This window comes from Mustela nivalis, assembly GCF_964662115.1.
Source record: "Mustela nivalis genome assembly, chromosome: 18".
NCBI lineage: Eukaryota > Metazoa > Chordata > Mammalia > Carnivora > Mustelidae > Mustela > Mustela nivalis.
The window spans coordinates 49450219-49461161 of record NC_139037.1 but is presented as its reverse complement, the minus strand read 5'-3'; the positions used below and the strand labels follow the sequence as shown (position 1 = coordinate 49461161).

General features: G+C 60.0%; 1 protein-coding gene across 1 annotated transcript; it reads left to right on the top strand.

Moving 5' to 3' along the window:
• Positions 1 to 3681: 3681 nt before the first annotated feature.
• On the top strand, positions 3682 to 10195 carry LOC309853296 (USP6 N-terminal-like protein; the record flags this gene model as incomplete). Its single annotated transcript, XM_082711135.1, has 13 exons — positions 3682 to 3785; positions 4190 to 4272; positions 4569 to 4638; positions 5215 to 5300; positions 6467 to 6506; positions 6809 to 6889; positions 7224 to 7331; positions 7720 to 7829; positions 8501 to 8549; positions 8905 to 9025; positions 9699 to 9793; positions 10017 to 10082; positions 10136 to 10195. The coding sequence occupies exons 3-13, from the start codon at positions 4573 to 4575 to the stop codon at positions 10193 to 10195; spliced, it is 882 nt and encodes a 293-aa protein (XP_082567261.1). The 5' UTR covers positions 3682 to 3785; positions 4190 to 4272; positions 4569 to 4572.
• Positions 10196 to 10943: the final 748 nt, after the last annotated feature.

Here is a 10943-nt window from a genome sequence, read left to right as displayed (position 1 = left end):
GGGGCTGAATACCAGGTTGCAGGCGTGGGCAGGGAGGGTCCTCCTGAGGTTGTCTCCTGGAGTGTGGATGGCCGTGCTCCTCCTGTGTCCTCCCTGGTCATCCCTCTGAGTGCACACGCCCCTGGTGTCTCTTTGTCTTCTCATAAGGACACCAGTCAGATTGAATCAGGGCCCTACTGTATGAGCTCATGGAACCTTAGTATGTCTGGAAAGGTCCTTTTTAAGAAACTATTATATTTCAATTTGATTAATGACCATAGAACGTATTCCTCATTTCAGAGGGAGTCTTCAGTGGTCCGTCAGTCTTCCATGACACCCAGGTCACCTCCATCCCTACCCCGCCTCCCCTCCAGGATCCCTATTGTTCTCAGAGTCAGGAGTCTCTTATGCTTTGTCTCTCTCTTTGTTTTTATCTTATTTTGTGTTTCCCTCCCATTTGCTACGATCCTCTCTCCTGTCTCTGAAATTCCACCGTGAGTGAGAGCACGTGATCATGGTCGTACTCTGACTGATTGACCTCGCTGAGCCTCATACTCTGCACTTCTATCCACACAGTTGCAAATTCCAAGAATTCATTATGTTTTTTAAAATATATTGGATTTATTTTGTGACACAGGGCAAGCAAGTATGAACTCGGGAAACAACAGAGGGAGAGGAGAAGCAGACACCCCGATGAGCAGGGGATCCCGATGTGGGACTCGATCCCAGGAGCCTGGGATCCTGTCTACCCGAGAGGCAGACGCTTACTCAACTGAGCCACCCAGCTGGTGCATGAAATCATTGTTTTCATGACTGAGTAATATTCCATGGTGTGTGTATATGTATCTCCCCCTCAGCTTCTTTATGCATTCCCCTCTTGATGGACGACGTCTGGGCTCTTTCCATCGTTTGCATATTGTGGACACAGTTGCTGTAACTATGGGGTGTGCGTGTCCCTTCCCAGCACCACGTTTCTATCCTTCAGGCGATTACCGAGTAGTGCATGGGTGGGTTCGAGGGTAGCTCTGTCGTTCCTCTCCTTCTGAGGAGCTGCCATCCTGTCTTCCAGAGTCCTGCCCCAGACAACATTCCCATCAATGGAGTAGAGGGTCCCATTTCTCTGCATCCTCTCCAACATTTCTTGTTTCCTGACTTGTTCATTTAAGCCATCCTAACCAGGGAAAGCTGGTGTCTCATTGACACTCTGATTTCTAATTCCCTGATGCTACGTGATGTTGACTATATTTTCATGTCTCTGTTGACCACTTGTACATCTCCACTTGTACGTTCATGCCTTTTGCACATGCATCAATGTATTGGGGGTGGTTCAGGTTGATAAGCTCATTACAGATTTTAGACACTTTTACTTTATCTGATAAAACATCTGGAAATATCCTCTCTCATTCAGGAGGCTGTCCTTGCCTTGATCAACTCTTTCCCTTGCTAGGCAAAAGCTCTTAGTCTTGACGAATTCCCAATAGTTCCTGTTTGCTTTTGTTTCCGTTGCATTTGGAGGCGTGTCTGAGACAAGCTGCTGAGACTGAGGTCTGAGCGGTCGCCGGCTGCGTGCTTCTCTGGGCTGTGGTTGGATTCCTGCGTCACGGGGAGGTCTTTCAGCCCTGCTGAGTCCATTTCTGGGTGTGGTGCCAGAAAGCTGTCCAGGTTCCCTCTCTGCATGTGGCTCTACAATGTTCCCAACACCAGTTACTGAAGGGACTGTGTTTCTCCATTGACTAACTAGCCTGCTGGTTGACAATGACCAGACCATAGAGTTGAGGGTCTACTTTGGGGTTCTCTATTCTGTTCCAATGAACTCTGTGTCGGTTTTGTGCCGGTCCCATACTGTCTTGATGTTGACGGCCGTGGACTAGTTCTGGAAATCCAGAAGGATGCCAGCAGCTTCGGTATTCTTTTTCCACCTCCCTTTAGGTATTTGGGGTTTGTGCTCATTCCCGAGAAACACTTGGTTTGCTTATTCCAGCTCTGAAAAACAGGCCAATGTATACTGAGAGGGATTCCATTGAGTGGGGAGAATGCTCTGGGCAGTGTAGACATTTTAATGATACTATGTCTTCCTAACCATGAGCACGGAATATTTTTCTCCTTCTCGGTGTCTTCCTTGATGTCTTTCACAGTGTTCTGTTGTGTTCAGAAGAGTGATCCTTTACCTCCTTGCTTGGGTTGATTCCTCCGTATCTTCTGGGTTTGGGTGTCGTCGTAAGTGGGATGGATTCCTTCATTTCCCTTTCATCTCCTTGTTAGCCCAGAGAGAAGCAACTGACGACTGTGCATCTGTCGTCGATCCTACAAATTTCTCAGTTCCCAGTTGAGTTCTAGCCATCCTGGGGTGGAGACTTTTAGGTAGTCCATAGATAGGAATTCAAGAAGAGGAACTCATCTGGGAGGAGGACGAGTTTGATGTCTTCTTTTCCAATTTGGATGCTTTGAATTTGTGTTGTTTGACTGCTGAGGGTAGGACTTGTCATGCCCTGCTGACAGCTGTGGTGAGGATGGACATCCCTGCCGTGCTCCTGAACTGAAGGGAAAAGCTCTCGGCTTCCCCCCATTGAGACTGGTACTTGCTGTGGGGGCTCCTACATGGCTTTTCGGACATTGAGGTATGGTCCCTCTCTCCCTCCTCTGTGGAGAGTTTTTATCAAGAATGGAGGCTGTCCTTTGGTCCAAGACTCTGTGCATTTATTAAGATGCTAACGCCTTGGGTCCTTTCTCTAGTGAAAGTGGGGCATGGCATTGGTGGATTTGCAGGAGGGAACGTGGGTGGTGGGTGCAGGGTGGGCAGTAGACCTGAAGACTCTTGAGAGCTCTAAACTTCCAGTACAAAGCTAAAGAAGTCCCAGACACGAGCACAGTGAATGTAGGGAATGCAGTCCCTCGTCCTGGGATGGTCCAAACTTGGTATGGGGACAGAAGGGGAGGACACTTCTCTTGCAGAGCGCAGATGAATGGGGACAACCGTCGAATCACTGAGTGGCACTCCTGAAACACATGTACCATGAGGTGTTGACAACACCGCAGGACACAGGGATGACCAGGGGCTTCCTGTAGAAATCCTCGTGGGTCCATGAAAGGCCATGATTCTGCCGTTCCAAGGAGGCAGCACCACTGCAGACATGAGAGCGATTCCTCCCATGGTCTGCAATGTGTATTGAAAACCACTGATTTCTTAGTTATTTGAGAGAGAGAGAGAGAGAGCTGAGGCGGAAGGAGGGCAGAGGGAGAGGGAGAGAGACCCTGACGCGGACTCCCATCAGCGTCCAGGACCCAACACAGGGTCCATCTCTCCACCAGGCAGATCATGTCCTGAGCGAATATCTAGAGGGGGACCGTCACACGACCAAGCCCCCCAGGAACCCCTCCAATGTGCTCGAGGACAGAACGCACGCTGGCAACCCATGGGTTAAGAGCACATTCGTAAACCTGTCGACGAAGCAGGGGGTTGCTCCAAGGGCCCCCGCATAGGAGCACAGGATGGTGGGAGGGTGCCAAACCTCCCCTTCCCACCATGCCTGGTACCAAGACCCTCCCGGAGAGTGAGAGCTGCAGGGGGAAGGGCTCAGTGCAGACGGAACCCCGCTGACCCGCACCTATGACATGAGACCCACCGTGGACGGAACGGTGGCGCCTCAGGGTTCCGCCGCTGCCTGGCGCACACTGTGCTCTGTGTCTGCCGGCAGCTGGAGACGCTCACGCTCTCTGTTCCCGGCTCTGCCACACGTTCACTGACGCGCTCCCCCCACGAACCCCGTGTAGACCACAGGCGCAGCTCCCACAGCGACAGGTCACAGGTGAGTGTGAGCTGCTCCCTTCAGGCCACTATGGGGCCTATAGGCTCAGGGGGAGTACCACGGGCCTCCACGGCTGTGGCCGAGACTCCCGGACCCCAAGCGCAGACCGTGAGCCGGCGAGGGCAGCCTTTCCACATCCCCCTGGAGGGCGGGCTGCCCCCGCTGCTGTCCAGGTCCCAGCTCCTTGGCAGAAAGCCCGCAAGCCCCTCCACTCCAGGGAGGACAGAGTCCCTCCTGCTCTCCCCTCTGCCCCTCTTCGGGCAATTCCCAAAACCCAGGCTGCCAGTTGGGGAGCCTGTTCAGAATCTTGCTGGCATGTGTTTATGAGGGGACGTCCCGCTCACGGACTTTTCCATGTTTGCAATGAGCTTGTCACATCTGAGTCACAGTCGATTCCCCCCAAGCCCACAGGGACACTCGCTGGCCGGCCATTCCATCCAGCCTCGAGCTGTCGGCCCCGGGCTCGGCTACGCCACCCCAAGCTCAGGTCAGCAATCCCCAGAGAAACCTGGACCCCCATTTGCTCCTGGGTACGGGGTGAAGGGACCGTGCTCTCACTGTGACCACGTGCTGGGGACGGTGGCTGGGAAGGGAGTCTGGAGGCAGGAGGGTCCCGGGGAGGCAGTGCCCGCATGGGATCCATCGACCCAGCATGGCCCTTGGAGCCCCAGGCTTCTCTCCACTCTGGGCTCAGAAAGACTGGGGATCTGACTGCTGTGAGCACGCGCCTTGGTGCCCTGGAGTTCTGATGCAGGGTCTCCTCGGGATGTTTTTGGTTAGCAGCACCATGAACCAGGACCTGGAGACGCTGATGGCCTTGGAACGGGCCCACATCCTAGCCAATTACACCCAGGTGAGGCCCAGAGGGGACCCATCGACTTGCCGGACCCTCATTGCAGGGATGGGGACCGAGCCCAGGATGGGCCCCTTCAGCCCAGACAAAGACCAGAGTCTTCGGGAACAAGTGCGACGTGGGGAGGGTCCCGGGCATTGTGAAGCAGCTGAGGGTCCATCAAGGATCCTAGGTGTCCATTGTCAATGAGTTAGAGGCAAGGATGATAGGTGGCAGGAGTTCAGGTGGCCCAAGCTGGGATCGCAGACAGCGGGTGCTCAGGAGATCCAGGTGGGGTCCTAGGCGTGTAGGAACAGGTCTGGCCCCAAGGGAGACTTCAGCAGCGAGAGCACCTATGCCCCAGGCAGGGACCAGAGCCGCAGTCCCGTAGAGGAGACCAAAGCGGGGCATCACGGACAGACGCAGGCACCCTGTCAGCCTGCTCCAGAGCCAACACGGCCAGCCTCTCATGTTGCCCGTTTTCTGAGGGTCCTGGGCTCCCTGAGGATTCAGGGGTGAGGGGAGCCATTCTGCTCCCTCCTTCCTCCCTGCCACTGGCTCGCACGGGACCCCCACCACGGACCCTCTCAGTTTCAGGCACGCCCAGCGGGGTCTCCAGGGGACGCCCGGGAAAGTGCTGACCTCTCCCTGTGCAGGCTCACGGACCATCACGGCTTCCTGCAGTGAGTCCCGGGGCCCTCCTCCGTCCAGCTCAGGGGCAGAATGCATTGACAGGCACTTCTCTCTGTGGAGGCAGGACCCATGTCCCTAGCTCAGGGCCTCGCTCCCTGCAGCCCTCTGAGGGCCAGACTCTGCTCTGGCTGGAGCTTGGTGACCCGGGAGGCAGACCATTTTGTGGCAGAAATGGAGCTGGGACATGGGCTGGGCCCGTGGGCACCCCAATGAGAGGCGTCCATGCCTGTTCTAGGGAGGCCCAGGGCCTGCCCTCTGCATTCTCTCTGTGCATCCAGTGAGTTCAGCTGGAACTACAGAGGGTGAGGGGCTCTGGAACAGTGGCGTCCTTCCGTGGGAGGGTGGTATGGTCTGGGGTGAGGGCTGAGGGGTACCCTCGGTCACACCCCCATGCCAGGCCCGCCACAGCTCCTGAAGGCTTCTGGGGTTTGGCAGAATGATGCCAGGGACAAGGCCAGGTCAGGGAGGGGTGATGGGCAGCAGAGGGAGGGGCCGACCCACAAGGGCGAGGGGCACGGAGAGGGACAGGAGGCTGTCCTAGAGGGAGGAACCAGGACAGGGGTCGGCACAGTGGCCTTACTATGAGGGATGAAAGCTGTTAGGCCGAGGGGCCCCGCGAGACCTCACCGTGGCCGGAGACTCCACGTTTGGTCGCCATGCTACTCACAGGTCCTCGGACCCTGCTCGCCGCCCAGTGACCGGTGGCTGTGGAGATCGGTGGGAGGGTGGGGTCGTGCCCGTGGCTCTGACAAGACAAGGGGCCAGAGTGGCCGAAGTGACCAACAAGAGGGGTGGAGTCGGGACAGCAGGGTGATGGACACTGTGTGAGTGGCAGGCTAGACACTGGGCACACAGGACACGTGAGCACGTGGTATCCTCAGACTGATGGTCACGGGGACACCCAGGCAGGAGTGACTAGGAGTGGCCCATCCCACTTTAGGAGCAGGTCCCTCTGGGGGACAACTGAGGGACACCAGCCCAGCCCACCTGGCAGCAGCAACCTTCTCATGCCCCAGGCGGGATGCTGCTGCCCCCACCTGAGCCACAGGCAGCTGGCAGCGCCAGCCCTCCCTAGAATCAGGCCTCCCCTCCCGGGTTTTTGGGGCTCTGGGGTGGGGGGCCTGGTGCTCAGGACTCTGCTTCTCTTGCCTTCCAGGGAGAAGGAGCTGCCCGCCCTCAGCCCCCGAGAGGCCAAGGTATGAGCCTCTCTTGGGTCATGTGCAGGAAACAGTGGGTGGACATGGGGCCAGTGACAGCAGACCCAGTCCCCAAAGCTGTTCCCAGGGCTAGGACACCAAAATCCCTGTCCCAGGAATCCACACGTGGCCAGGAACCCACCTGAGCCCCGGAGACGGGGTCCGTGGACGGCCCTTTGCCTCTCAATCCCCTCTGAGTCTGTTCCCAGCACAGTCCCAGCCCCCAGGTCTTCTGGACGCTGCATATGGGCCGGTATCCAGCTCTGTGTGGCTTATCCACTGCCCCACTTTTCCTGTTCCAGCAACATCGCCAGGAGACCCGCAGGGCCGACAAGTGGGTGAAAATGCTAGGCAACTGGGACCACTACGGGCCCAGCGAGAAGGTGGGTGCTGTGGGCCCGCAGATGGCATCTGTCCCATGGGGGTGGGGGTAACGTCCCCTGCCTCCCAGGGACCCCGACCCCACCGGAGTGCCCCTGTCTGGGGGGAGTCTGCTGGCATAGCCCCAGCCTCTCTAGTTCCAAGCCGGCAGCAGAGGAAGCCACGGGTCAGGGCCCAGTGCCCTCCTCCTCATGGGAGACGGGGCCCAGCTCCAAGGAGACCCAGCCTCTCGGGGACGCCACGGAGCCAAAGCCAAAAGCATCCGGATGCCTCTTGCTCCCAGGCCTGGCGGGGCGGGCCCGGTTCTGGGTCCAGGCACTACCTTCTCTCCTGCAGATGCGTCGGCGCCTCTATAAAGGGGTCCCTCCCCAGGTGAGGGGTCAGGTGTGGGCCCTGCTGCTCGATATTCCAAAGGTCAAGTCCACCCACCAGGGGCTGTATGAGGTAAGCCCTTGTGCCCTCAGCAGAGGGGTGGCCCTGGGAGGAGGCCTGGACAAGAGCCACGGAAACCCCGTGGGGAGAGGCTAGTCTGGGCCCTAGCTGGAGCTCCATCCTGGAGGACAGGGTTCGGTGCGGGGAGGGTAAGACCCAAACGCTGACCCTTGGTAGTGCCCTCGGCCCCCAGGCCTATGCACACGATCCCTGATGCAGGCATCCTGGGCACATTGGGCTCCAGGGGCGGGGGGGGCCGCCTCAGAGAACACGGAAGGAAGGAGGTGTCCTCAGGACACGGCCCAAGGCGGCAGGGGACGCTCTCTCCTTCAGGGGCCGTTGGTGGCAGTTGGGGATCTGTGTGCTGATGCTGGCTCCTCCTCCCCGGTTCTGCCCCCAGAAAATGAAGGAGCGGGCCCAACTATCCTGCAAAGACATCAGACAAATCGACCTGGACGTGAACCGGACCTTCCGAAACCACATCATGTTCCGGGACCGCTATGGCGTCAGGTGAGGCTGGGGGACAAGCAGGGCTCTGGGGTACGGGAGCTCCTCGGGGGGTCCGGCGCGACCCAGGGGGCTTCTGGGTGGAGGACACAGGGTCGCTGAGGAGACTGAAAGGAATGGCAGCAAATGTGGTCTCGGCCACATGGTGAACGTGGGAGGGAGGACCCAGGGGTCCCTACCCGCACCCCGGGGCTGCTGCGATGGGGAGGGCATTGAGCCAGGGCCTGGCAGGGATCCATGTGAGCAGAACCCAAAGGTTGGCGTGGAGCACGTAGGAGGGGAGCCGAGCCAGAGTGTGGGGTCGCGGCAGGGGGCACTACGGGGAGCTGGGGGACTGGCAGCACAGACTCGGCCGGGCGAAGACACACATGGACGGACTAGGGGCACACGCTCAAGGGGACCGCCCGCTGGGTGTGTTTCTGCGTGGACTGGCATTGTACTTTCCACAGTGGACAGTGTAAAGATAGCCAGGACCGTGAACCCCCAAATGCCACCCGGCCCCGCCTGGGTCCCGGATCACCAACCGTATCCACCTCCGCAAGTGTCCCCCCCCTAGCCTGGCTGAAGACCGCGGGTCCTCTGAGGCTGCACTCTGCTCCGGATGGGGGGACGGGGGGTGCCTCCCATGCGGCTTGGTCAGACAAAGCCACCCACTCTGCTCTCCCTGTCCCCAGGCAGCGAGCCCTGTTCCACGTCCTCCTGGCCTATTCAGTCTACAACCCCGTGAGTGTCCCTGCCGCCAGCCCTCCTGCCCTGCAGGTGCCCTTTGTCTCCAGGATGCCTGAGCAGGCGGAACTCCTAGTTGGGACTCCAGTTCCCATGGCCCCAGAGACACAAGCGAGGGGCCCTACACCCTAGGACTGAGGCCGGGCTGGGGTGCAGACCTCAGTGCGGGGGAGGGAAGGCCCCTGAGTCCCTGAGCGCTGGGTGCCCGGGGGCTCTGGCCTGCACTGCTATGGTACTAACGATCAGGGCTGGATCCTGAAGAGCCCGTGGGAAGTTCGGGACCTGGGTGGTTCCCTTGTCATGACCTTCCCCCAGCGAGGTGGCCCCATTCCATGGGGTCTGGCTCTTGCAGGAGGTGGGCTACTGTCAGGGGATGAGCGACATTGTGGGACTCCTCCTGATGTTCCTGGGTGAGGAAGACGCCTTCTGGGCCCTGGCCCAGCTGATGAGCTTGGAGACCCACGCCATGCACGGTAGGGGGCCTGCAGAGCACCTGGGCGGGACCTGCAACTCAGGACTTCCTCCCTGCAGGGCAGCAGAGCAGTGGGGCGGCTGGGAACCCCAGCCAGCCCACCTCCCCACCAGGAAAGTGCACGGCCTCCTCAGGGCGATTGTAGCCATGATCACTGGCCCCAGCGTTTGCAGACCGTTCTCGCCTTCCTACGGGGCCTTCAGCACCCTGTCTGGGAGCCGCCTTGCCTGCCGGGTCCCCCGGAGCCCACGGCCAGACGAAGACCTGACGGTGGCATGTCCCGCTCCCTGGACCCTCAGTCCAGCACCCAAGCCCAGGATTTGGGCCTACACAACACCATCACCCTCCCTGTGGGAGTCTCATTCTGCCCCTCAGGGCTGCTAACCCCCTTGCCCCTGCTGTGACCACCGCAGGAAGTGTGCTGGGTCCGACGGCCCTGGTACAAAGCCTGGCTACTCACTCAGCTCGGTCTCTGGGAGGAGGAGGGTCCTCTGGCCCAGCCACCAGGCCTGGACGGCTCTGCTGCGTTTGTGGACCAGCGGGCACAGCCAGGGCTGGGAGGGCTATGGGCACACACTCCAGTCAGGGTTTGGGAGCGGAGCCCCCTGGCAGAGTCAACACCCACCTGGTGGGGGACAAGACTCTGATGGTGGGGGTGACTGGGGCCTTCTCAGGGTTCTTCGCTCCGGGATTCCCAAAGCTGGCCCGTTTCCAGCGGCATCATGACATCATCATGGAGAAGGAGCTCAAAGGCCTGAAGAAACATCTGGTGAATAGACGCTCCCCGGAAGCCCAGCCCTCACCACCCGGGGCAGGGGTATGGGACCCGCAGAACCCTGCCCATGCTGCCCAGAGCCCGGTGTCCTGCTCTGTCTCCTCCTGGGCCCAGGGCGCCCTCGGGACCGAGCGGGGAAGTGGGGTGTATCCACCTGGCTGCGGGTGTGGCGTGAGGCTGCCAGCTGGGCCCCGAGCACCTTGTGTCCCTCTGCCAGGACGAGCAAGGGATGAGCGCGGGGCTGTACACCACCAAGTGGTTTCTCCAATGTTTCATCGGCCGGGTAAGACCCTCAGGCAGAACTGTTCCCTGACTTGCTCCTGGCTCGGGTCCCAGGGGAAGCCCAAGCTCAGCCTCATGTTCCAGACCAGCCAGGCCCGACCCCGAAGGGCCTGAGCCTGAGGCTCTTGGTCCAGACCCATCCTGCAGCCTCGAACGGGGCCCTTGGACGAGGTTCTGGGGACCGGCGCTGTCCGTCTCCACCTCCCCAGGAAGGCCAGGTCAGCCTGGGAGCTGACGGGTCCTCTGCCCAATCTGCGGCTAACCTGCAGTCCTGTCCGGGTGTGTGGGCACCGAGAGTGGGACAGAGTCTGTGGCCCCGCATTTCTGGGTGTCCTACTGGCCAGTCCCTTCCCGCCCAAGGCCGTCTGGAGCCCATCTTCCGCAGGAGGAGGACACCCACGGGACGGGTTGCAGAGCCCCGTCCGACGCAGCCAGGGCGACGGGATGGCAGGGGCAGGGCAGACGGGAGGCCTTCACACAGGCGGAGAACCCCTGGACTAACTGAGGCTGCTCCCCCCACCTGCTCACCCGCAGACCCCAATCGCGCTTACCCTGAAGCTCTGGGACGCCTACATCCTGGACGGAGAGCGCGTCCTCACAGCTATGGCCTACACCGTCCTCAGGCTACACCGCAGTAAGGGACCCCGCGGGAGCCCAGGGGTGTCTGATGCAGGTTTCGGGGGCCGGGGAGATGGCCCACTCCTCCCAGGAGCGAGGAGCAGGCTGGCCTTTGTGGAGGGACACTGGCTGGCTGGTGGCTTGGGGGCTGCCCTGCAGAAGAGCAGGGGCCACGGGGCCTCTCCTGCGAGGCTCTGCCCGTGGTGCTCCTGGGAAGAGCGGGACGCCCAACCGCCGTCACCGG